This window comes from Orbicella faveolata, unplaced genomic scaffold (genome assembly GCF_042242905.1).
Source record: "Orbicella faveolata isolate gen_17 unplaced genomic scaffold, um_ofav_v1 contig_47, whole genome shotgun sequence".
Classification (NCBI taxonomy): Eukaryota; Metazoa; Cnidaria; class Anthozoa; order Scleractinia; family Merulinidae; genus Orbicella; species Orbicella faveolata.
This window is the reverse complement of record NW_028301577.1, coordinates 19,865,685-19,892,193: the sequence shown is the minus strand read 5'-3', so window position 1 is coordinate 19,892,193 and position 26,509 is coordinate 19,865,685. Positions and strand designations below refer to the sequence as shown.

At 39.1% G+C, this 26,509-nt stretch overlaps 4 protein-coding genes and 2 pseudogenes across 7 annotated transcripts in view; 3 read left to right on the top strand and 3 right to left on the bottom strand.

Moving 5' to 3' along the window:
* Positions 1–26,509, bottom strand: part of LOC149097500 (uncharacterized) — a 100,130-nt gene that overhangs the window by 21,737 nt on the left and 51,884 nt on the right. The window lies entirely within an intron of this gene.
* Positions 1,368–3,022, bottom strand: LOC110066900 (BTB/POZ domain-containing protein 6 pseudogene; annotated as a pseudogene).
* Positions 4,594–12,506, top strand: LOC149097508 (uncharacterized). The gene is made up of 4 exons (XM_089279340.1): positions 4,594–4,929; positions 5,806–5,872; positions 10,161–10,541; positions 11,176–12,506. Exons 2-4 carry the CDS (start codon positions 5,824–5,826, stop codon positions 11,190–11,192), a joined length of 447 nt encoding a protein of 148 aa, XP_089135466.1. The 5' UTR covers positions 4,594–4,929; positions 5,806–5,823; the 3' UTR covers positions 11,193–12,506.
* Positions 6,654–10,150, top strand: LOC149097509 (myb/SANT-like DNA-binding domain-containing protein 3; annotated as a pseudogene).
* The window catches only part of LOC110066908 (acyl-CoA dehydrogenase family member 11-like), a 61,718-nt gene continuing 49,510 nt past the window's right edge, over positions 14,302–26,509 (top strand). For 2 of the 4 annotated variants that reach the window (XM_089279327.1, XM_089279326.1), the window contains exons 1-11: positions 14,316–14,644; positions 15,977–16,209; positions 16,860–16,959; positions 17,203–17,329; positions 18,093–18,235; positions 18,913–18,987; positions 19,446–19,520; positions 19,885–19,979; positions 20,932–21,031; positions 21,980–22,120; positions 23,018–23,110. In XM_089279327.1, coding sequence (XP_089135453.1) covers positions 14,387–14,644; positions 15,977–16,209; positions 16,860–16,959; positions 17,203–17,329; positions 18,093–18,235; positions 18,913–18,987; positions 19,446–19,520; positions 19,885–19,979; positions 20,932–21,031; positions 21,980–22,120; positions 23,018–23,110 — 1,440 coding nt within the window. In that variant the 5' untranslated portion in view covers positions 14,316–14,386. Of the gene's footprint in view, positions 14,645–15,976; positions 16,210–16,859; positions 16,960–17,202; positions 17,330–18,092; positions 18,236–18,912; positions 18,988–19,445; positions 19,521–19,884; positions 19,980–20,931; positions 21,032–21,979; positions 22,121–23,017; positions 23,111–26,509 lie in introns of all 4 variants that reach the window. The other 2 variants (XM_089279324.1, XM_089279325.1) reach the window with 2 other exon arrangements.
* LOC149097507 (BTB/POZ domain-containing protein 6-like) lies at positions 23,106–26,408 on the bottom strand. The gene has a single exon (XM_089279330.1). The coding sequence runs from the start codon at positions 25,903–25,905 to the stop codon at positions 24,448–24,450; it is 1,458 nt and encodes a 485-aa protein (XP_089135456.1). The 5' UTR covers positions 25,906–26,408; the 3' UTR covers positions 23,106–24,447.

The window sequence follows — 26,509 nt, the reverse complement described above, 5'->3', positions numbered from 1 at the left end:
AATTCTTCAACCAACGCTTGTTTTCAGCTGACACTGTTTAGTGCGGTTTTTAGAATGCTCCTAATCGCGTTATAAATACGTAAGTTTGAACGGAATATAAGTATTAGACGTAATAAGAATAAACTGACGAGGAAAGAAAAAAGAGTATTTAGTGCGCTGAGCCTTAAGTTATAAGACATTTCATTAAGATCAAGATAGTATCTCGTAAATAATGATTTTTGGCTCAATTTATTTGCAAGACTTACCAGGTTTAGTATGGCAATGTGTCACTGCCGCATTCAAAACTGGCGTATTTTTATCTGTTTGTCTCACGTGTTTTCAGATTACCTGGTCATTATTCCGCTGTACGCTTTTCCTATTAAGAAAAGCCTAAAAAATGCAATTAAGGATTACACTGCATTGACTTCTTGTTAAAACTATAAACTATGAAAAACACTGGTTTTGGGTTAATAACACCTGCATGGAAGAGTGGTCAATTGTGCCTCAGGGTGTGATTTGTTTGGAGTGTTTGTGAACGATAGAAGCACAACATGTAGCCTGAATAGCGGACGAAATTTCACGTACCAGTGCTTCTGAATGTAAATTAAAGTATAAAATCATTCACTTAGATTACGTGACCGAATGACATTCGCATCAAGTAAACTAGAGTAGAATTAACGAATTGACGTTTGTTTTGTTATGTACCTGTGTCTCCTTATTGACAATCAGTTGTCAAAGTAAATGTGGATCCACGAGGCGAAGAGTAGCGAATCCACAGACTACTTTGACAATAATTAAGTAGAAATTCGTTTTAAATAACAATACCCGTTTTCATCTGAAATAATTACGTCAATATGAAAAGTATAGGGTGGGAGATATAGCTGAATTTTCATGAATTCGGATTAAACTTAAGGGAGGAATGACACAAAGGGAAAAACAGGAAGTAGAACCCCCCCCCCCTCCCCGCCCCTGAACAAGAACACATCATAATTGGGGTAGCCCATTGTTTGGTGTCTATCTATCAATTATTAACCAAAATGTCTAATTTTAAATATTTATGAAATCCTGATCTCTCCTCATATTCTCCAAATCAACGAATCTATTCGTTTCTTCTTTAAAAAGTCATCAAAAAATCCTTAAAATTCCCCGTAGCTTTTCACATTTAACCTTTGATGGCAGTTTTAGGTGGCTTGAAACGTCAAAGAAATAACGAGAGAACAGCGCTAAGGTGTTTGACAATCGTAGTATTGAGGCCTGACGCCCTTAATACATACCACTGACTTGCAGCCCAGTATAATGGATGTGCGGAATTTGTCCACGAGTATGATAGCACAGTTAATTAGCAAGGCATTTTATTAGTTTGAGAGGAAACCTCAGCACAACACAACTTTCTCCTATTCATTTTTATTATTAGCAATCTGTTACAACGGAGCTTTTATTTATCTAAAACGAAAAACAAACACTTATTACCATATGAAAATTGAACTTTTTGTGTATACCATCATATTTTAATTCAAAAATTAGGTAAATTTACTGAGGATAACTAAAAAGCTAATCGGGCTGCCTCAAATGAACGACATGTTCATTGTTTATAAAGAGAGAACAACAATTCGGGAAATTGACCGTGATCAACGTCCGTTTCATTGGGTGAGTATTCACTATTCATAAATGTGAATGTTACTCCTGAACATTGGACAGAACTGACACCGTCTACTCCGCGTAAAGAAGGAGGACCTGATATCTTAGCCCTTATGTCGTACTTAGTGTTTTTCTTTAAAATGATCTTTTTCTCAAAGGACACTCTATAACCATGATAGCTAGAATTCTTTCCTTGTAATAGCTCTGAAGAAAGTCGTCCAGTTTTAGATGCCACACTTAATTCAGAGCGAGAGTCTATTACATATAGCTGTACAAAGTAAGTAGCATTCTCACTGCCGAATAAGCACACGCCCTGAAGCACAACGTCTTTGTTGACAGAGAAACTGATGGCATCTGTGTAGCCACCATACTTCCAACCAGGGGAATACAACGAGCCTAATCTGCGACATCGTTGAATATCACCGTCATATTGAAGGCCACATCTTTTTGTTTCTAGAAATCCCACTGGAGAACTCGAAACTGAACTCAGGTGCTTGATTATACTGGCAATTTCTTCTTTTGTTAAAATGTCGCTGTCCAACACCACACTAGCAAATTCTTCCAATTTCATAGTTGGGAATCGTATTCCTTTGATTAGGTGTTCTTCAAGAATTCTTCTCTTTGAAGCACCGTCTGCCGCTGAACCTTGTCTCTCACATTCCTTTGTTGCCCACGAGTCAACTGCTTTAAACAGCTCTATCTCTTTAATCGTCAGGGTGTCTCTTACGACTACTGCTTCAAGTAAGGATCTCTCGATTGTCGCAAACCCATCCGATTTCACAGCTTCTTCTGTCTGTTCGTCGATCACTTTCCAGCATTGATCCATCAGACTTTTCTCTTCATATTTCTGAGCGGAGGGCAGGATGCTGAAAACATTTGATGGATCTAAGTTATCTTGCAGATATTTCGTGCATTTATCAGCCAGTGAAGGCACCATGTATTTCTTCGCCAAATACAATACTCCCATCACATTACTTCCGCTCAAATTCACTTCATCGCTGTACATGTAACGAAACAACTCCAACAGACTGTCGTACTCACAGTCAGGTAGTTCAATAGAGTCTGTAGTTTCCGCCAGCTCACCGTAAAACACGGCTTCAAACACAGGACTGCTGATCGACAGCACAAACTTGTGAGCAGGAATCACTTGTTTACTTTCGCTTTCGCCTTGAGCGGCCTTTTGGGCAACAAACTTCACATCGCTGAAGAGATTGTTGTTGAACATAAACTTGCTTCTTTCTCTGATGGTGGGTCTTGTTGTTTGCCAGTTTTCCTTGACGACAGACATGGTTTCAGTTGTGAAATCGTTTCCTTGAAAACTGATGAAGGAAGTTTCAATTTAGATCTTTGCCGTGTGGTTGTCGTGGTAAGATGGGTGGCTACATAGCCTTGGGCTTGCAGTAGTTGAAAACAATTTGAATACAAAATTACTTTAATAGCAGGAATTAATCACGCAGTCCAGTGAGCGTGATCTTGAGCCTGAGGGTGGTGGTGCGGGGATGATGAGATGTACAAAAAATTAATAGGTAAAGAGAAGAAGATAAATGTCCTTTAATTCTTGTGGTTCGAAATTTAACACACGGGTATAGGCAGCGTTTTGTTACAGCAATAAATTCTGCAATCATTGCTTGTTTTCACCTGACACTGTTTTTAGAGTGGTCCTCATTGCGTGATCAATGCGGAAGTTTTTGAACGGAAAATAAGTATTAGAAGTTTTAAGAATAAACTGATGAGGAAGGAAATAAGCGTATTTAGTGCACTCAGCCTGAAGTTGTTCGAATTTTCTTTCAGATCAAGACATTGTCTCGTAAATGATGATTTTCGTTTTTATTTGCTAGACATATCAGATTATACTTTGACAGTGTGTCAATGTCGTGTTCAAAACAGTTTGTCTCGCATTTTTAAGTTGCTGTTCAGTATACGAATAAAGGATTAGGTCAAGTGTGTTGGAACTTTTTTTGATTACATTTCTCCGAAATAACGTGTTAATATTATTTTAAGAGGTGGATATTGTATTTTAGAGTAGTTTTTACTTGAGTAGAGTATCGTATGTTATTTGGTTTTAACTCACGCTATTTTACCATCCAGTCAAAAGTAAAATGAAATATAATCGTGACTCACTTGTATCCGTTTTCCCGCGCTTGACGACGACGACTTGTATTTGCTTCAACTTTTGATTGGTCCATTGTATTGTCTCTGTCCTTTGTGATCAGTTAGAGTGATTATTTTGGTTTTGCTTTTACCACACTCAATTGAGAAGGACTCTACCACATTTAGAAAGATGACGGTTACCCTGAGAAAAGGCAACAAAATGGTAACTCTTCAGCCCTCGAGTAGTTGGCCGCCGGATTCCGGTCAAGAAGTTCAATGATAAGGATATATAAGCTTAATATGAAATATAAACGCCGTAGTTGTAACAAAATATCAATTAAAGAAAGCTGTATTTGTTCAAGTGTACCCATTTTGTAATCCATTTCCATCTTGGTCATTTTAACATGTACTCCCTTCCTTAGAGGCCAATTATTCTAACTTGGCTCCGAAGCTTAGCCATAGCGGAATAAACAAAAGAAATCACATTGAGGTTGAGGGATAAATAATTAATTTCTTTAGTTTTATTCCTCAAGCCTCGAAGCTAAGTTAGAATATTTAAAATATATCGAAATTCATCTATTTGTTCCTGTCATTTCTTTAGTGCTGTTGTACAAGGTTAAATCTGATCTACACAACTGTATTTGTCATCTAGGTGTGCTTTGTTATGAATAATTGACAGTCCACCTTAAATTAACGGTTTTGTTGTATTAATCTTTTGTTTCAGGTTTTGCCTATTTGGGAAGGAACCACGAATGTTCTGTCGTTAGATGTACTACGGTCTGTGTTTAAGAGTCAAGGAAAGGTAAATTGCACTCAAAACTTGAAATAGTGATTTTTTTTTTTGTGGTTTAACAGTAAATTATACTTTTTCATTTTTTGAGTTCTGGAATTTGCTTAGCAATCATTTGTCACGTGACTTTTCCCGCGCTTACCACCCGCCACTCCTTTTCCCACACTTTTCACTGGCAACGTTTTCCCGCGCTTTTCACTGGTCCAATATTTGTAATGCTTTTACATATCTTCTTGTTTTAAAACAGGTATTGAAGGCTTTTCACGCAAGCGTCTTGAACAAGTTGCATTCGTCCCACCCCACCCTGAAGATTTTGTCTGAACAAGTTCAGTCTTCCATGAATGAGTTGCTGTCTCCACAAAACTACGATCTTCTTTCTGATTCGCTGCCTGCACGTGATCTGGCGTATAGCTTAGCAATGATTTACATAGGTATGGCACTGCATATGTATATATATATATGGGTTACTGAGGCCAAGATGGCTGGATATTGGCCAAGTTGTTTTTTTGCGTGTTTATGTGTCTATAAACACGCAAAAAAGGAACGAGGCCAATAATAAGTTATCTTGATCGAACAAGCTTGGTCAATAAAGGAGTTATTATATGGCTTTCGAGAAAATTTTTCTTGCGGGACACGGCGGGTAGTCCCGAGCGGGCAAGATAGCTCCATCTTGCCCGCTCGGGTAGCCAATCACAGCGCAGGATTTGGTTCATCTTGCCCGCCCACGGAGCTAGCCATATAATAACAGGGGTTATTGACCAAACGGGAGGTCAAGATGGCTGGATATTGGCCAAGTTCTTTACTTGCTTGTTTATGGACTGAGACGGAGTCGAGGTTCATTAACACGCCAAATAAGGAAGAGACCATTATCCAGCCATCTTGGCCGATCAAGCTTGGTCAATAACGGATCTATTATATATACAGCCCCTTGTTCCACGAGGAACATAATGGCCTAAACATCTAAACGTATGGGATAAAGGACACCAAAAAAGAGAATTTCGGAAAAAGTTTTCTTGCGGGACACAGCGCGTAATCCCGAGCCGGCAACATAAGGCAATCTTACCCGCTCGGGTAATCAATCGCAGCGCAAGATTCGGCTCACTTTGTACGCCTACGGAGTTAGCCATATAATAATTATAAGTAGATTTACTGGACCAGGTCGTTCGATTGTCACCTCTAGGGGTCTGATCAGAAGCCGTGGCCATTACACTCTTGCTCTTACTGTGCTTCCACCCAGTGCTCGCATTCAATTCGTGCTTGACGTTTAAATCATCTGATCATGAAGTGTTTCCTTCTTTTTTTGGCAGCATCTTTGCTTATAGAGCATGCGTCATGGGAAGAGACCGAAGAACATGACATCGAGGCTGCTAAGAGGTAGGGTGAAGCCGCATTAGTAGCCTGTGTTACAGCCGCCCTTTTGGAAAAAAAAAATCACACGATTATCAACGGCAACACACAGACGCTGTCTGTGACACAGGCTACCACATTAGTTTTTGCTCTGTCACAAACACTTATTACCTGACAGCCAGTTTGTAAGAAGACTTCAGGCAGAAAGATGTGCCGTTTTGTGCAACGTAAAAGAAAGTTCAGCTTCGTTGGCTAACCTTAGGTGTTTGAGTTCAGAGCAACGTTAATTTGTTTTAAAATGAGGTGGTACTGATGCACTTTGACACAATTTTAACTTTCTGTTCGAAATGAGCGTTCAGTTATCAGCACCAAAATGTCTGAACCGGGAGCCTTTAACTACAGCTGACGTTACTCTGGTAACGAACTGTGGGCTCGGGACGCATTAGATTCTGTTGAGTAATAAATATTTTGTAGGTGTTTTAAAGCACTGAAGGTTCCGTGTCCACATGTGATAGAATGCTAAATCCGCTCAGCTCGTTTGACCTCATGCAGGTGAAACGATAAAAACTGAACAGAAACTCCCTGGAAACTCTCATCCCTTGATTAGCTCTAGCTCACCCTCGTTCACGTTTAATTGTATAAACTAAACAGAAAGAATACTAAGCGGGCGGTACAATTCTCTAGGTGGTGTCAACAGGACTTGACCCCGGTCCACACTCATCTCAGACACAACGCGTATGACGCCAAAAGCTGGGCGTTTGACCTGGCACTAGTCATGAAGGGACATCCAGAATTTACAACAACACGATGAGTGGTTTTGTTGTGTAAAGTATAATTATTTGGCTGCAACCTTCAAATAATGCCGCAATGGTACACTTAACTCGTGTAAAACAACCTGAAGAACTTACAGAGCTGTTATGGTGTGTGGAAACACAGCAAATCTGTCGGGAAACTTGATATTGTAAAGTACTTTCTTTAGGGAGAGTCTGATCTTGTTGGTAACCACACAATGTCAGTTTTTGCGTCATCCACAAGCGCGAACTGGGAAGCAAGTGTTTTAATGCTAATTTTATAACGAATTAACTGAGACTAAATATTTAAATGGAACTGTAATTCGAAACAGAGAGCTTGTGAAACATACTAATTGATGAAATTTGGGTGTATTCAATGCATTGCGTTCAAAAATTAAATTCCTTGGCACAGTTAATCTTTGCCTTTCAACATTCAAAACTGATATTTTTGTATCTTGATTAGAAACTGAGTCACTTATGCCAATAAGGCAAATATTGTAACAACGATTCCCCTATATGCTGGGAGTGAATAGGTTTTTTAATTTACAATGAAGAATGATAGAATAGTACAATACTAGAGTAAAATCCATAATAAAAGACAAGTGTAGGTACTATTAGGGGGTCCAAATTGCTATAGTTCGATCATACGCTTCATCTCAAATATACTCAAATTAGTGAACAGACTCAGTGGAGTTCAAGAGTTTTAAAATTTGACTGGAAATGTTTCTGTACATTGGAAAACTGTTTACATGGTCACACAAGGAAGTTTATTGTATGAGCGGACTGTACTTGAAGGAGTTTATGTTCCCTCATCAGTTGTAAAGATCATTCGTTATTAAAAGCATCACGTGAGTTTGTAACTTTACTTGGAACTGTACTGGAAGAGAGATTTTGTTACTTTTTCCTCTACATATCGTCACTCAATCTCCCCTCTGAGAACACCCTTCCCACTCTCCAATCCATTGAAATCACTTGTCATCATCATTTGTTTGATGTTCTTGTGGAGTGTTAGGTTCTAGGCTCTCTACCTTTGGGCTACCCACTTGTATATTAGAGTTTTACCCAATAAAGAGGCGCCGTGACCTCATGGTTAGCGCTCTGGGTTCTAGCCCTTGTCGGTGTCATTGTACTGTGCTGTTTGCTAAGACGCTTTTGTTTCACAGTGCCTCCTGAAGTATTAATAGGTAGCGGCGAAATGTTAGGGAAACCGGATGTAAGGGGTTGGGGATAATCTGCAATGGGCTAACATTCCATACGCCCGTAAACTCTTCCTGTTACGGAAACTGGGAAAAGCTCTGGTGTTGTAGGCTTCTTAAACCCGAGTAAACACTCAACCTATTTACCAACTAAGAACTATTCACGACTGAATGTTACTCCTTTTTTTTCACCCAATTCTAACTTCAGTAATTGGTTAAAACGTGCGCGTATTATTGCTAACCAATCATAATCAAACCAGTGGTGGTTTGGATCACATGACGTTTTTTTCAGCTCTACTTATTGGTTATTCCAAGTTGGCATGGCGCCTTAAGGATACGTCATTTTACTTCAGTAGCGATTTTAATCTTCTCCCAGAAACTGGCTTTGATGTTGTACCTGGTTACCTCTAAACGAAATTCCATTAAGGTACATATTTACCGGACCATACTTTTTAACCCACAAGGAGAAACAACGCCAAAAGTTAGGTATCGATCTCTCCTGAAAACTTCGAGAACCGACGTCGCCCACACGATGATGTGTTCTTATAGGGAGAGAGTTAAATCAAATGGAGGGAAAATGACAAGAGAAGAACCAAGAACATGAATAATCGACAACACAAACAACAATCAACCAACGCATTAAGGGCCACCTGCTCGTGCGGCGTAGTGATCTGGAGAGCAACTGAGAGGTTTTCTGGCAGTGGCCGCACCCAAGCTGGATTTTAACGGTCGAAGGTAGAGAGAGTCTAGCCTTCAGATCAGCTATCCTGGAGGCTTAGAGGTCTGGTCGACTTAGCCACCTAATGCTGATCACGTACAGGGCTTCGTAGTGGTCGAGTCTCCACCCCCTCTTCTGGGAGGAGGGTTCCCTTGTGAAAAGGCCAGGGATGTTCGTCCGAAAATTTGAATTAAACCCCTAAAGGATACCAATCCTTGCGTGGCTTTTGTCATCGAGTGCAACTTTAAAAGATACCTAAACACTATGGGCCGATTAGTTAAACGAAGTCTAAGTTAATCATTGTTTAGGGCTGAGCCGCGGTTTAGACGTTGTCTCGATAAACAACGGCTAAACGATGTTTAAAATTCATCTTTGAAACGCGACTGAACCGTGTTTTCTCGAGCCAATGGCTAAACCATGTCTTATGAGGAAATGCGTTGCCTGTGGAGTTATTTCGTATGCAAATTTCCAGATAGTGAGTATGTCTCTGAAGTATGGCTTCTAAAACAAGCCCCACAACAAATTTCAGCGAACAAGAAAAACTTTTATCGGCCGAATTGGGTAGAGACTTTCCGGAAGTGGAAAGCAAAGACTATGAAAGTAAAACCGCGTTGGCCAAAAAAAAGGGCAAAGGCATGGGGTGAAATTTTAGCTCAATTTAACTCCGAAAATCCTAGCGTTATCAAACGCGACGTCAGTCAGCTTCAAGGATGCTGGAGGCGGCTGAATCTCCGGCCGAAAAAGGAGCATTACTTACATCGTCGTGAAGTAAGAAAAACTGGTGGAGGAAAAGCTCCTGCCTCCCCAAGGGAAGAAACCAAATTAGTAGCGGACGTAATCCCAGCCTCAGTTAATCCTCAAGAGCAGGAATGTGATGATGATGCAGGAGAAGAACTTGATTTAAGGCGGGACAAAAACTCAATTGAAGTTATTACTTGCGAAGTGGAGCCAAGTCTACTTGGTGACCTTGAAGCTATTAGCAGGAAAGGAGCGGAAAAAGTCACGAAACAGGATGATAGTCAGAAGTACAGTAATTTTCAATCGCTTCTAAAAATTGTTATTTTGAATCACCAATAACCCTCTGCAAAGTTCCTGTCGCATGGAATCTTAAAGCAATTAGCACTTGCTGCATTGGTGTAAGCGCTACACCTCTCCTTGTTTGATGTTGAAGATCTTTATCCAAACTCTTTACGAGGTCACTGACCGAGTCCTTTCTTAGGCGAAAATGCAATCGAAAGTCTTCGTCGTCGTATTCCTCCAATGGGTTAAAATCTATCCCTAAGGTGCCGAACATGTATATCAAGTCGATTGGCGTAGTTTCTTAACTGTATGTAGCGCAGAGGTCCCTCCATTTCAAAATGGCTGACCATGAAAATATCGTTAAACGGCGTTTAAACCTACCTCTGATCAGGTCTAACTTACTTTTCTTCCTTAATAAAACTTAGATTGACTTCTAAACGAGAGCAAGAACTAATTGGCTTTCGAACAACCTGGCGTTGAGTCGTACGTTTGGGTTGGCAGGGGATGGGTGGGAAGGGCTCTTTTGTGCCTTAAAACCAAGCGATGTGGTCACGTGTCCTATGTAACATGTATTCCCTGTCCGTTTTCAGATCAGACGCAACAGACCCATACTTCAAACGTGACTGTCGTTCCAGCCTGGAAGAGGGAACTGGCAGAGAAACGAAAACAGCGAATAGCAGTGAATGGCTTACAAACGTCCCGCAAAGAAAACGAACCCAAGACATCTCCTGAGGTGCCTCGGTGGAAAAAAGAATTCGCTGAGAGGAGAAAACGCAGAGAAATGTCGCCAAGTCAAGTGCAACCTGATAAACGCGAGCGGTCTCCGGAAACTCCCGAGTGGCAGCGGAGATTAGCGAACACGCGACGAACTCAACCCATCGTGGTACCGAGAGGGCCGGTGGAAGATTCCACAGACCAGATCCCGAGTTTTATGAAGGAGTTTGAGAGGAAAAAGAGAACCTTGCCTCGCGGTAGGTGCTTTAAAAAATGCTACTTATATGTAAACTTTCACGAAATTTGTCGAGTTTTATATTCCAATTGTGTGGGTGAATTAATGCCACAGGATTAAGAGGCTAGCCTCCACCGCCTTTGTCAGGATTTGAACATCAATTTTTTCCCCTCGATATAGCTCTAAGCTTGGATATTAAGAAAGCTACAAGATAGCTAATTTGAGCCAAGCGATGTAAAGCAACGATTCCAATTTTTCATGGATTTTCAGGGTTTAACACTTGGGGAATAGCAATTCATTCGAAGCAAAACGCTTGCCTTTGTAAACCGGGAGTGCCATCAATACATGCAATCAACGTGTCTCTGTTTCTTTTCAGAGGTTGCACCCGAAGCTGTGTGAGCCACTCGGCTAAATACCTTTTGACTAGCGCTCTTGTTAGTACAAATGAAATTAACCTGACAGTTCGTTTGCTTACATATTTTTCCTATATCCTTGTTTACAATCCCTCTTAGGACCTAGTCTCGTCTACCTGCGTGTTTACACATGCGCGTAAGTTGACGTGAGTGCTAGTTTAGAGCACGGCAACAGAAAGACTAGGATATTTATTACACTTGTTGTTATACCGCGTTGACATTAATGTTTTCTTTGCTTTACAGGGAGAAGCTACGTATGACCAAAAGAAAACAGCCCAAATGTTGTTTATTGTTTCAACCCTCTCGTTCTGCAAGGTTTTTGAGTTGAATTTAACATAGAAGAGTTCATAGATGAAGCGTTGCTTCATTTTGGTATGCAATTTCGAACGACACCTTATTTCGGAAAGGTAAATGATCGGGGAGGTTTGGAAATAAATGAGTGCTGTTTTTACAAATATATTAAGAATAAGTGGACAGTTGATAAATTGTAAATTGATGATATTTTGGCGCGTCAAAAAGTAAGAGGTTTTTTTTTCATTTGTTATGATTAAATCGAGTTAATTATATCTGTTTTCACTTTAAAAGAAACAGTAGATCTAGGGAAATTTACACGATATTTAAATGTTCAGATTTTATTCCAATCTTTGCCCAAAAGAGCAAATATATTTTTGTAGTACGAAATTGTTTACATGCTATTTTTGTCATAGCATTGGTCGCATTGGCCGGAAATATTTAATTCTGTGGGAAAAGTAATGATGAACGTTTTGAAAATAGGATTATAACTTTTTACCACAATCGACTATGAAGTTCTTTTATACAATAACGTCTGCAACTATGACTTTCAACATTTCAGGCCAAGGGAAAAAAGAAAAAAAGCGAAAAACCTGACTTTGCGTTTTTTACAGGGAAAATGCTGAATTCATCTTTATAGAGCTTGGTTTAATGATTTGCGTAAGAAAAAAATTCGCATTTTAGAGTTAAGTGAGCGACGTGTTCTAACCAGTCAAAGCGAGGTGCGTATTTGTTTTCAGCCAATCAGGTTCGAGTTGTACAAGTGGTGATTTGTTTTGCTTACTTTTCCCGCGCTTGCCAACCGTTGCAAGTGTTATTCCTCGAGCTTTGATTGGTTTATATAGTGACAGGCTTTGTGGTACTTTCATTGGACGGTTTAAAATATTTTGACATTTCTAAAGTAAACATTTCTTTTGTCGTTTTGAGCTACGGTGTGGGGCCAATAGAGAAAGGCTTCTGTTCCTTTTGCAGTTTTTGTGCTTTTACATTCGCATTTACTGCCATAATTTTTTTAAATGTAATGTCAGTTGTGCTAGAAAATTATGGAAAGAAAGTAAGCATTGTTTAAATTAAACTGTACGTTTTATTCTGTGCTAAGAGAAACATTGGATAATTTTTAAAATTTAGATAATTCCTGGTAATTTCCTACCCTTTTGTATTTCGGTATGTGATATTTTCAATTTATTACTGCGCCCGTCACTGTTCAAAAGCAGTGTTCATCGTTGTCATTTTCAACGAGTTATTTGAAAGAAAATTTTGGAAAATAAAGTTAACTTCACTAATATTGATTGAGAATTTGGTGAAATTATTGTGTAATTTTTCCGATATGATGTCTGTTTTTTAGGGTCCCCTCCCCCAGCCTGAAATGTCGTTGGCCTTTTTGTCCTCCAAACATTTCAGGCCATTGAGCATCAGAAAATGTTGGTAACTGAAGACTTTGCCCTTCGATTCAGTCATAAGCCCAGTGGCGCATCTAGGGGAGGGGTCCGGGGGACCCGGACCCCTCCCTTATTTTGGGTGAAAAAAGAAGAAATGACTGAAGGAAGAAAAGCCGGCAGGGCAAGTAAAACAAAACTGCTCCCCCCCTCCTCCCCCTTAGCTCAAAGTCTGGATCCGCCACTGAAGCCGAAGCGTTTGACTGTTGAAATGAAAGCTTTGATTAGTTCTTCCAAGCGTTACTGTCCTTTTCTTGTTTTTGCCAACTTACAAACATCACTTACAATACATGAAAAACCTTACAATACCTTACATTGCGTTACTTGCTTACTTACAATACGCGATAATTACTTACGAACATAACGTTCAATACATGGCACAACCTACTTACAATACGTTACATTACGACACTTAATTACTTAAAATACGCTGTAAAAAATTTCCACATCTCTTGAAATCCCCTCCCACCTTCGACGTGGCAGCAATATATTTTTTTATCTCGATTTTATCCTGCACCAATGAGATGAAATCACTGAAAACGAACATAGTATTATTTAAGAAACTATTTGCCTAGCATTATGAGGTGGTTGAGGATCATCCGGTGCGTACTGGGACGAGCAATTCCAAATAATACCTCTGGCTCGATGAGAAGTAAACTCGCATTACTTACGGTAGAATACCACCTTTAAAACTTATCCCAAAAGAAGACGCTTGCGGGCAGCGAATAAACACGGCAAATGACGTATGTTTTGACTATCAGAGGGGCAGAAAGGGCTTTTTGAGTCTGTCGTTGAAACCCTAGGGTCTAACCATTCAATTCGGAAAGTATTTGAACACTTTTTACACGTGTTACTGTTGGTTTCCGATTTTGAACAATAGATTTCAATGCTCATAAGTTAGCTAGAGGTTCGTATTATGGAAATTTTGTAAAGTTTCTATTCTTCTCGAAGGGAAACTTGAAACGAGGTATTTCTTAAATACGGACATGGCAACTAGTTCAATAAAGTTTGAATTACATTAGCTCTTGAAACTTTCCTGAAACTGAAATATTTCCTGTTGTACAAAAACAAATCTTGAGAGGTTCTATACGTGATACACTGAGTGTCTGTTATGAAAAATATGTTCCGAATACAGTTTATGCTCGAGTTTTGGGTAAAGAAGCCCCGGCCCGACCCGAGAAAGCGGTGGGAATCAATCCTAGTTAGAGTATCAGTCAGATCAATGAATTTGATATTCCTGTGAGTGAAAAAGAGTGCTTTACTTGCTCTTCTGGTTTCTTGATTTATATCGGCATAGGCAGGTAATTCGTGTTGCTTTTCTTTTCGGTCATCTTTTCCGCTTTTCTTTTCTTCTTTAACCCGTAATTCTAGGAAGCGCTTGTGCTGAGAACAGACGTACGTTACGGAGTACTGAAAAAAAAAACAAAACACAGTCTTATAAGTCTTCGAGGAAGTTTTCGGATTGATTAATGAAGATGTCAGAAGCAACTACTGTTTTGAACAGACACTGTAAACGTGGCTCTGTAAGGGCAAGTACTGCAAGTAATGGAGGGAATACCCTATATTTCGCGGGAAAACACGCGTGTTTCTCGCGTGGCGCTTTTCTTTGTTGAAAGCGCGGTTGCTGAGCCATAAACAACACGGCTGCAGAATCTGCAGACCTTTACAGCTGAGATGTGATAGAAAGTCTTGTGGAGCGATTTTTTTTCCCACTGTCTGAGTCATAGATGTTAAGGGTAAGAGTAATACCCAGAAGGTTCTTTCTTCAAAGTTTTGGTGCGTGCAAATTCAAAAGCACTTCAGCTTCAGAGAGCATACAAAGAGAGTTTGAACTGAACAATCGTGATGTTCCAGACAGTTTTAGAGGCACTTCATTTGCTGCTTCCAAGAGAGGGTCTTTCTTTCAAGACGCACCAAGGCTCCGGAATCAATTCAGTGGCGATTTATTTTTGCAGTCGTACTTGAAAAGAATCCTTCCACAAGAGGTAGGGCTGCTGTTCAATATGATCAGCTCATTCAATACAAAAGTGTTATTTGTTGTTATTATTTTTAATTTAAGCTTATTTAAGCTTATTTTTTATTTGAATTCCTGTCACATGGAAATGATAACAGCTCAGATGAAGTGTGACAGTCAGTGCTGGACTGAAAAGAGATGTGGAAGTGTGATTTTCTGGGGAACAGCACAAGACATGGGTTTCCCATTTTGAAAGCTTGGGATCCTTTTCTGAAGGGGGTCCAGTTTGGGGTCCAGTCTGGGGTCCATTTTGGGGTCCAGTCTAGGGTCTAGTCTGGAGTCCAGATTGGGGGTCCACATTTTGTCCTGTCAATTTTTGCAGCCAGGTATTGGTTCATGCAAATTCTTATCAATTATTTCTTGACTATTCTTGCTTGATTATTGATTATTATTGTCCAACTGCAGGGAATACCGTCCAAATAACAGTACAAATGTACAGCGATATTGCACAGTTATTTGAACAGTAGAAAACATGTTTGTCGGACAGGTCGGCACGCGCACACAAAGCTGTCACACTCTCCCTCTTTCACTGATAAATTCATTGACTACAGCAGTTGGATAATAAATCTCTTATTATATGTTTTGGTGTGTAGTATTGCTTCATATTCTTACTTGTTGTTTGTATTTTAACTTGCCCTACCAGCTCGTCAAAATAGGTCACAACTGGTAAAAATACGCAATGATACTACACACCAAAACATCTAATAAGATATATTTATTTCTTGTTTACATTTGAAGCTGATTCAGGTGAATTGGATTTATGACAGGAGCATATGATTTTTCCTTTTTTACTGCAATAACTATAATATCCAAATGGCTGAAATATTTTTCTGACTGCCTATGTTGGTGTCATATGCTGTTGTGCCAAGCCCCCTTCTTGAGTAAGAGAGGACTAATTTTCACTTTGCCCCTCCCTCCTCCTTTATGCCCTTATGGGCATCTCTGTTCCACCCCTGGATAATGAACAATAATGGGAAGTTGACTGGTAACAAATTCAACTGTCAGATTCCTGGCTGATACTTGGATATGTTTTGTTTTGTTTTGCTATAGATGTGAGACTTTATTTTCAGATAAAGTTGTACTTAAATTGATTGTGTGGACCATGTATAAGATCTCTCAAAAACTAGCTTGGAAAATGATCACTGAATTCACTGTATCATACCACATGTGGTGTGTGTGATCTCAGAGTGTGCTCTTGGTACAATTTTCCTAAGGGAGTTCCTATGAAAGCTGCTTTCTTTGGTTTGGTTTTATGTTAGAAAATGCTTAATTTAGGTCTGCTATTTTTTGTTTCCAACCTCAGATTTTGCAAGAAATCAGGTCAGACTTAGAACATTTTGGACACAGAGTGGCGACTGATATATACTCCATGGGACGAGAATGTGAGCTGCAGCCACCAAAACTAGAGCATTTTGATGCATGGGGCAGAAGAGTGGACAATATTCAGACCTGTAATGGATGGAAACAGTTACATGATGTCTCAGCTGAAGAAGGGCTGATATCCATTCCCTATGAGAGGAAATATGGACAGTGGAGGTAAAAGTCTTTCTTTGTGGGAGGAGGACAGGTGGTAAAACTGATTTATTCATTTTTCTAAACGAGTTTTTGTTAGAACAGTACTTCTGTTCCAATCGAATGGATTTGGTGATCAGGAATCAACAGAGTCGCAGGTAACATGTAGTAATCTGAAGTATTCTGTGTACAAAGAAAATTAATTTTGGGGTTGTCTCTTAGCCAAACTCTAACTATGATTTACTAACCTGAACGTCATTCTCAATAGCCCCCAAAATTTCTTCTCTTATAGAACTTCAATCTGTAGTGTATATTTCCTCAAAAAGCTTCTAGAGTAACTGAATCACTTGCCTGTTGATGAAATGAAGGACAGAAGCTACCACCTCGACTGCAATGTCCACTAGACTTTCTCTTTACACTTGTATAATGCTACTTCCTTTAGATAAGATGCAAGTCTCAGGATATCACTACGCATCTTGACAGATCATTATCATAGACAGCTCACTGGTTTCACTCATGTGTGTAGAGAGGCTTTGTTTAAGAACACAGCGCAATGACCCTGGCCAGGGCTTGAACCCAGACTGCTGCATGTAGATTGGAAGTCTAGCATAAATAATCTACAATCCCTGGGACTTTAAGAGCATTTAACCTTGACATTTTTTTGTTATTCTTAGTCGCATATATCAAGCTGTGAAACTGTTCATGTTTTCTCCTTCCTCTGGTTTGTACTCTTGTCCATTGGCAATGACTGATGGAGCAGCCAAGATTATTGAGGTAGTGTCTGCATTTAACTCTATCCAATGTTGTCCTTTCTAAATTTTGATATTCTAGATTGCGGCTCTCTTAGGCGCTATTTTATGGCTTCTTTTGTGCATTTGCTCTTGTTCAGAAAGTGATACTTTTTTATTCCAAACTAACACCTACAGTAGTTTTCACATGTCAGTACACTTGCTATTGTAAAGTTCCCTGCTTTACCATGTTGATTTTTATAATAGTTTTTTTACATTTAATTTGTAGGTCTCAGATTTAACAGAGAATCTAAGTGTTCTACAGGATGCGTACAATCATTTGACAAGCAGAGATGCTGAGAAATTCTGGACATCTGGTCAGTGGATGACAGAAAGAAAAGGAGGTTCAGATGTTGGTGAGTTAATAAATTATTGAGACACAGTATATTTACATGTACTAACTAGGGAGTGAAATAGGTTGTCTGCAGCCAGTAGTGGAAAAGGACATGTATGTGGTTGGCAGGAAGTACCCAGTTTACATATGACATGATTGTACATCTGTTGAAAGAGCCATCTACTCCTGTCAATGTCTTCAGTCAATGTCTTTACTGGTGATTGATGGATTGATCTACAAGATTTGTCTGTTAGTCTGAATTAATTAATTCAGGGTCACACTTCAACAATGTTCAACACTAGTTGAGCAATGCTATTGCAATCCTTTGTCCTGTCATCAGAAATGTTGCTCTAGACTGTTGACTAATACTACTTTCAGTTCAGTTTTCAGTTTTTTGTTATTGCACACTGTTTACAGAAAGCAACTTAAAATAACATGGTTTACAATAAAACAGATAAAAAATACAAATAGAAATTAACTAGAAGAAACAATATTTGGTTGTGTATAGTGACCAAAGTAGCCAATGAGCTTTCGAGTTGGTCACTGTCATGCAGATATAAGTTGGCGTTGGCTGCATGTTAAGAATAATTGAAATTTTAAACATTTACATTAAAGACGATATGATTCTTATAAGAGAAGAAAGACATACATAAATGTAAGTTAGAATAAAAGGAAAACGATGTCCTGAATATTGTACAGCATTATCTTATATGGCTAACAGTTTCCAACATTTAGAATAATATTATCGCCTGGGTGTTTGTCTTGTTTTTGTCTTGTTTCTGTAGCAAATGGAACAGAGACCATAGCTGTTCCTCAGGATGATGGTACCTACAAACTGTATGGTTATAAATGGTTCAGTTCAGCTACAGATGTAGATGTGACACTAACTCTAGCAAGAGTACAGAACCCTGATGGCTCTACTGTACCTGTAAGTTCTACCCATTGTCATTTGTGAAGTATAAAGTTAATAGTTTTCAATAAGCAAAGTAAACCACAAGCTTGGGAACCTATTTAACTAACTAGTCCAGACTTGAGGATTATACTAGTCTGAAGTGTCAGCCATCTTCTCACACTTGACCCTCAAGGACCCAGGCAAGGAGACAGGATGTCTGAATTCCCAGTGTTATAGTGTCATCCTGTGGCATCATACATGGGATGACATTTCAACACTTAGATAGAGGAAAGGTGAGAATGCAGTACATGAAGACAGCAAACACTTAAGACTAGGACGGTGCCTAATTTTGTTACTGCACACATGTTCCATGTATCATTCAAGGCATGCATTACGCACCACAGACACACTGGGGTTGCAATTGACGAAATCGACTATATTACTAAGCGCCAAACAAAAATAAAAGTAAAATTTCCTACCAGGAACACCAGAATAGCAGCATATCGCTAATAAATAACTGGTGGTGGCTGCCATCTTAAAACCTACAGTAGCTGCTATTTGTATAAAAATGATACTGAAATCAACGTGAAAGCTTCTACCTACAAATGCAAAACACATGCAAAACAATAAATTATTGTGAGAGATGCAAATCAAATAATGTGACTGCTGAACCTTTTTTAAGGTAACTAACTAAAAGGTGTTTACTGTTTCAGGGAACCAAGGGCCTCACCATGTTTTACCTATTAACAAGAAATGAAGATGGCAAATTAAATAACATTGAAGTTCAGGTAACAGCTTAATTCAAAGTAGTTATTAATAATAATGTATGAGTTAGTTTGTATATTTAATGTTAAATTGATTTCATTCTGAAAGACAGAACGCTAACTTATTTCACTACATGCACATTCATTTCATTGATTCTTTTTTCATTGACAAATTTTTGCTTGATGCCTAGAATATCCTTCAAAGCTTCTTCCATATAGAAGGCATTTGTGTTCTGTTGCTGGTGTACTGTCAATTTTAAAATTTGGTAAAGTGGTTTACAAGTAGAAGATTTAATTGATAGGCTGCTGTAGGACAGTGAAGTATGCTATTCTAGCTGAAAATGTGTTGTTTTCAAATCCCAAAAACAGTAATTGAGGAATCTTCTGGGTTGCTGCCCTCCCTCTTGTCCTCAACATGTACAATGTACCTCCACAATAAAAAGACAAAAAAGGTATTGATGTGTAATTACAACTGATTGCAGAGATTAAAAAATAAACTGGGTACCAGGCAGCTTCCAACAGCTGAGCTTCTGCTTGATGGATCACGTGCTTACAAGGTAAGCAGGGAATGGAAAACCTTACAGTTTGATCCCTGACAACTCTTTTTGCAGCGGCTGCATAATGCAAACAGTGTACTACTCATTCATGACACTTTGGTCACAAATTTGCACTTCATTGAGCTAACACCATTACCTAAGGGTTTCATAATTTCTTTTTATATAATATTGGTGCATCTTGAGGGTAAAGAAATTTAACGTCAGTCATTTTTCTTCTTCACTATTTTGGGGCGAGCAAGGCACTTTACTCTCACTCTTTTTGTTTTTTTATCAGAAATCATTTGAATTTGCAGTATTCGTCTGATGAGACAAGTTTAAACATTGTGCATGGAATCACATAATGTGTTTTGTCAACTGTTTTCAGGTGTCTGAGGAAGGCCGTGGGGTTTCTTGTATATCAGACATGTTAACGATAACACGTTTTCACAACAGTATCTCGGCATCAAGTGTTATAAGGAGGTAAGGATAGGTTTGGAAATAGAGAAAATCATTTAATAACTTTTTTTGACCTTCATTTGTGAAAGAAAACTGTGTTGACAATATTTGTTTTACTTAAATAACAGTAAAGATCTAGATTGATGTATCATTGCCACATGATCAAGTGTTTTTAATTTAGTCTTTTTGATAACTTCTGTTTTAACTAGCAAATCAAATTGCAAGAAATGTAGGCTCATGCAGAGATGTCAATATTTGTCAGACTGCAAGTGTATGGAGCTTGAGCATCTGCCTTGCATTGTTCTTGCATTTTGATTGGGCAACTGAAGTGAAAGAAAGTAATAAAGATGCAACATTATGTTAAGACTTGGTTGAGTGACCATGTAAAGGCAATTAAATGCTCAACCTCGGTTAAATTCCCAAGAGAGGTCAACATCTACAGTTGATATCGACAAAGACACTTGCTGACTAGTATTTATAGATAGTTTCTTAATATGAGAGAATTTTTTGGCAACTAGTAAGGGAAATTTACATTTTAAAAAATATAAATTTGAGTTTAAAAATTAAATTGAAATTAAATTTTGAGCTTGGCTGATGAGATGTAGTAGAAGCAGAAAGCTACATGTATGGTGTCAGCCTGATGATGTACACTGGAATCCCAATTCTTCAAACAATCTAGGGGAATAAAAATAGGCTTTAAATATCAAGAGATTTGAAAAATGTAGGGTAAATTTCTCCTAACCTTTTTGGCCAAGGGAGGAACAAATTGCTTTGAGTAAGTGGTAACTGAAATTTCAGTCTGGGGATTAGGCTGAGGGTAGGATATGACCAACATTTCAGGTTAAATAATTGAAAGGTTTGAAAAATTGGTTGCAAAAAATGAGGATTTTACTGTATAGCATTCTTTTTCCATTGGAGGTTTCATACCAGCCTTGCAGTCTGTTTATTATATTTTAATCGTATCCTTGGTTTGCAGGATTATGATTTTGGCTCAGGATTATTGTTTGAGAAGATCAGTGTTTGGGAAATTACTAGTGGATCACCCCCTTCACATGCAGACACTCGCTAGAATGGAGGTAAGTGGTTTTCTTGCTTGCTGAACTTGTGTAACAGGCAAGACATAAGGTTTTCATTCACTAAATTGGGTTGGGGGTGGGGAGGGTGGAGGAAAGATCCAGCTGATGGTGTGTTTCTAGCCTGCAAGCAGGCTCACCTTTGAGTCACGCACAAGTGTTGGCGAGTGAAGTGATTTGGCAGAGTGGATTCTGGTGAACAGGCACCAAGAAAGTTACTTTCTCATTTTGCAGATTCACCACTTGATTTGGGGCTTGTGGCTATGCCATTCTCACTTGTGGTCCTCAAACTTGAGCCTGCTCGCATGCTAGTGCGTTTCTTACATGAGTAAGGTGACTTTGAATGGTATTTTCTTCCCAAAGAAGAGAAAGCTTCTTCCATCCTTCCGATCACTGACTGACCCTTATGTCTCTCTATAACCTTTTGATGTGTTTACAGTTAAGATTTGGGGGGGGGGGGGGGGTGGGGTGGGGGAGGAGCCCATTTGAAAGAGACAGGAGTGCTTTCACTTGGTCCCATTTAGATTGTTCTGTACAGACTGTAAATATTTTTATCCGTCAAGTTGTCTTTTAGGATTCTATGCAAAGGAAACAGAAATAAGAAATACGGCCATACTTTTTTTTTAATACTGAGTTTTATAAGGAATGAAATCTTTAAAATTTATCAGAAGAGAGCATTCAGTGACATTGTCTTTATGTCTTTAAGGTCACTGTAGCTCTTAACATTATTGTGTCTGATTTAGAATGGTGTCTTTTCGGTGCCAGATAAAGCTTAAGTCAAACCCAGATTTATCACCTTTCTTTAGAGCTTTCATTCAATTTTTCCAGTGGGCATTTCCACCCTGAAACATAGCAGGCCCCCTTTGTGTGTATTCAAGACCCTCACCCTGTAGATTTCTTAAGCTTTAGAAGCTTTAGATGGAATAACACTTTAACTTTGATATTAACCAGGTAGAGACTCGTGCAGCCTTTCTACTGACAATGGAAGTTGGCCGTTTGCTCGGTAAACAGGAGTGTAACAAGGCATCAGATGTTGAACTACAGCTCTTGAGACTTCTTACACCAATCACAAAACTGTACACTGCTAAACAGGTAAGCCATGTTATGCATCATGATGCAACATACGATCAGTAAGTCACGGAATAAGGTGCAATGCTTGGTGTTTCTTTGATAGGTGCCTGCTGAGTTAGGCCTGGTTCACACTAGCAACATAACGGCTTAACTACATAATGATTAACGACATAATCGCTTATGTTGGTAATGGGAACATCAACATGTGAAAACGATCAGTGTTGTTTCCTTTTGTCGTTATGTTCATGCTGTCATGTTTCTATGATGTCATTATGTCAGGATGTTCACACTGCGAACATACCGACATAACGTTCTTCTTATGTTGTAATGTTCATGTCTTTATGTCGCTAGTTGAATTAGGCTTTATAGAGTAGTTATGCCAACAACAACAACAACAACAACAACAAACACTTCTGTAACACAGAAATTCTAACAACAAAAACAACAGCAACAACAACAACAACAAACACTTCTGTAACACAGAAATTCTAACAACAAACACTTCTGTGACATAGACATTTTAACAATCAGAGTAACGATTTCCTGTTTTTTTTTAGGGGGGGAGGGGCTAAACAACGACTTGCTAATGGTGATCAATGGTTACATTTTGAATTTCTTGCTCTTGGTGTCTGAATGTCAAAGATGTTGTTCTGGTAACATTAAACAGATGAAATAGACCATTGACTCCCACGTGGCTTTCAAGTCAAATGGCGGGGAAATTTCTAAGAAAAAAACACGTGAATGGCGGTAAAATTGTCTTAGGAAACATGTGAATGGCGGATAGTGTCTTGGAAAACATGCGTATGGCGGGAATACGTGTGCGGTAACACGCGTAACACGCAACACGTGCGATAACACGCGTCACAAAGAGAGCATTATGTGTAGTGTTGGCATTTTTAAATGACTGTACTTTGACAGTCCATGCAGGTCAGCTCAGAAGGTCTGGAGAGTTTCGGTGGTCAAGGATATATTGAGGACACAGGGATACCAGGATTAATGAGAGATGCCCAGGTAACAAAGACTTAATTATACATGGCAGATAGCTATTCATCAATTTGGGACGCTATTTATATCCGTACTTAATTAGCTATATTAACTGGACAGAGAGGAATGCAATTCGTGGAGTAAATCAAAAATTACTCAATGCTTCAAATCATGAATTGGAATACACTAGGTGCAGCTACAAAGTAATGTATCCGTAACAAAGTTGAAGGTTAGGAAGTTTTTTCCAAACCTTTTCGTAGTTAACTTTTGATTTTATTAATTTAATAACTAACGTCTAGGTAGTGCTATATTTAGGAAAGCAGTTCTTGTTCAGGGTTTTCCTTCTGTACATGTATTTTTTCTTTTGTTTTTGTACTGTTAAGCTAAAACTATTTACGTGGGTCACTAAAGTAAAATTGTAACCAAAAAATTCCGTGCCGCTGCATTTGATAATGAACTTGATAGTGGTGTCATGACAACTCCGAATCGTCGTTCAATTTTATCGCATATTTTACATGCTTTGCTTATATTCCATCCGCTATACAAACAGTAGGTACATTTTGTGACTGGCGTAGCATAAGCGCACATGAAACCCGTAAGATTTATGGGCATAATAGTATACATGAAAAAATTAATCGATTCTGATTGGCTTAGCCTGCGAATACAGCCGCCTCTCATTCGCTCCCGCTACTACGTACGAAACGCGAAGAGAGTCTTTCTTCGCGTTTCGCACGTAGTAGCGGGAGCGAATGAGAGGCGGTTGTATTCGCAGGCTATGATTGGCTGAGAGCAGTGCAGTTCAAGTGTAACACCAGTGCAAAAAGTGTAACACCAGTGCAGAATTACACATCGTAATTCTGGATCATGATTGGCTGAAAGACAAAAGGAAATTTTCGAAGCCAATGATATTACGTAAAATGATGACGAAAATTTTGTGCGGAAACTTTGAAAAATGTTTTCTCAAATGAGAAAAAATGGCTTCGAGAAAGGTCTTTTGGCACTTCCTCTACGCAAATTTTTTCATGTTTATATTATTAATAAGTAATCATACGGTTTTTCTCGTTCAGTTTGGAATCAATTTGTACCTGTGAGTTTTTCAAAAATCTGAAATTGCACTCGCCGAAACGGCTCGCGCAATTTCAGCTTTTTGAAAAACTCACTCGTGTAAATTAATTCCAAATTGAACGAGATAAACCGTATGATTACCTATACATACACTGTTGAAACTTCGGCTGGCATTCATTCGCTTCATGCTCCTGAACACTTTGCAATGTGAATAAATGAGTATTGATTGTGAATAACACCGGGTATTGAATTCAAAAATCTTTATCGAATCAGCAAAACGCATTGAGAGAAAATCATATCTATTTTAAGACAAAAAGTAATTCGGGAAATTGACCAATTTGAAGATCCGTTGCATTGAAACCGACAGCTAAATGCTGATTTTTGATAAACGTGAAAGTAACTTCTCGACATTTAATAGAACTAACACCGTTTTCTCCGAGCAGCGAACCAGGCCCTCTTATTTTAGCCCACATCTCATACGTGGTGTGCTTCTTTAAAATGATATTCCTGTCAAATAATACTTCAAAACCATAGTAGCTACCTATCTCGCACTGTAATAGCTTTGACGCAAACTGTCCCGCTTTGGACGCCAAAATCTTTCCACTCGAGGCCTTCATTATCTTCAATTCTACCGAGTAAGTATTGTTCTCACTACCAAATAAGCACAATCCATGTAGCACTATGTCTTTGTCTATGGAAAAATTCATGACATCGTGAAAAGGGTCAGAGTACAAACGGCGAGGACTGTTTGACAACGAAGTAAATCTGCAACATCGTTGAATGTCATCGGCACAAGCAAAACCACATCTTTTCTTTTCTGGAAATCCCACTGGGGACCTCGGAACTGAACTCAGATATTTGACAAGGTTGACGATTTCTTTTGGAGTTAAGATTTCACTGTCTAACACCACACTGGCAAAATCTTCTTGCTTCATCGTTGGAAAGCGTATTCTTTTAATCAGATCTTCTCCGAGAATATTCCTTTTAATGGCACCATCTGCTGCTAAACCTTGTCTTTCACATTCCTTTGCTGCCCACAAGTCAACAGCTTTGAACAGCTCTATCTCTTTGATCGTCAGAGTTTCACGCTCGACTACTACTTCAAGTAAGGACCTCTCGATTGTCCAAAATCCGTCAGATTTCATAGCCTCTTCCGTCTCCTCGTCGATAACTTCCCAGCATCTGTCGACCAGTTTTATCTCTTCATATTTTTGAGCAGAGGGCAGGATACTGAAAACATTTGATGGATCTAAATGGTCGTGCAGATATTTCGTGCACTTCTCAGCCAGTGAAGGCACCATGTATTTCTTCGCCAAATACAACACTCCCATTACATTACTTTCACTCAAGTTCACTTCATCGCTGTACATGTAACGAAACAACTCCAACAGGCTGTCATACTCACAGTCAGGCAGTTCAATAGAGTCTGAAGTCTCCGCCAGCTCACCGTAAAACATGGCTTCAAACACAGGGCTGCTAATCGACAACACTAACTTGTGAGCTGGAATCACTTGTTTACTTCTACCTGTGTAATCGGCCCTTTTCACGACAAACTTCACATCGCTGAAGAGATCGTTGTTGAACATAAACTTGCTTCTTTCTCTGATTGTGGGTCTTGTCGTTTGCCAGTTTTTCCCGACGACAGACATGGCTTGCGTCCTGAGTTGAAAGTTCCAACTTGCTAGGCGTGTAGATTCGTAGTGTGGCAGCGGTAGCCTGACCAAATTTGAATACAGCATAAATTTTAACACGAACATGTCACGCAGTCAGCGTGACGGTAATCACGCATTCAGTAAGCGTGACCAACCTTATTTTAGTGGGATAGGAACTGCTTGAGTTGAATTTTACTCACATTTTTCATTACTTTTGTTCAGTTTAATCTTTTTTTACGTTGAATGGCTGTCAAAAATAGGGTTTGCGTCATAATTTGTTAATCGGAGCGTTTCTAGACATAACTACTTTTGCGACAATATCCTGCAATCAATTTTTCGACTTGATTACAAGCTCTCAAACTATAAATTCTCCACACTGATTGCCTATATTTCTCTAAAATCAATTCTGAGAATATTTATTAATAATCCTTATATTAATCAAGAGTCTACTTGATAATGTGGCAAACATTTTTGGACGTACGCATTTCACTTTAAAAATTTATTTTGAGAATAAAGGTCACTCCTACTCTTAGCTAGACTGTTCACAGTCCTCTATTTTTCCGTGAGATCGTAGATGTCGATCGTTGAGTTCGATGGGTCGCCATCTTGGTCTCCTGATGCGAGCGAAACTGGGGAGAGTACAAAATGCCCGTGGGTAATGGCGGTGGGGTTAATAGCGTGGGCCGTGCCCTCCACCACCCCTATCCAC

What these genes read in the sequence shown, in the direction of transcription:
- LOC149097508 (XM_089279340.1), top strand. Translation starts at nt 5,824, where the DNA reads ATGCGTCATGGGAAGAGACCGAAGAACATGACATCGAGGCTGCTAAGA. An exon ending in GACATCGAGGCTGCTAAGAG is followed by an intron (nt 5,873 to 10,160) that starts GTAGGGTGAAGC and finishes GTCCGTTTTCAG; the next exon opens with ATCAGACGCAACAGACCCAT.
- LOC149097507 (XM_089279330.1), bottom strand. Translation starts at nt 25,905, where the DNA reads ATGTTCGTGTTAAAATTTATGCTGTATTCAAATTTGGTCAGGCTACCG.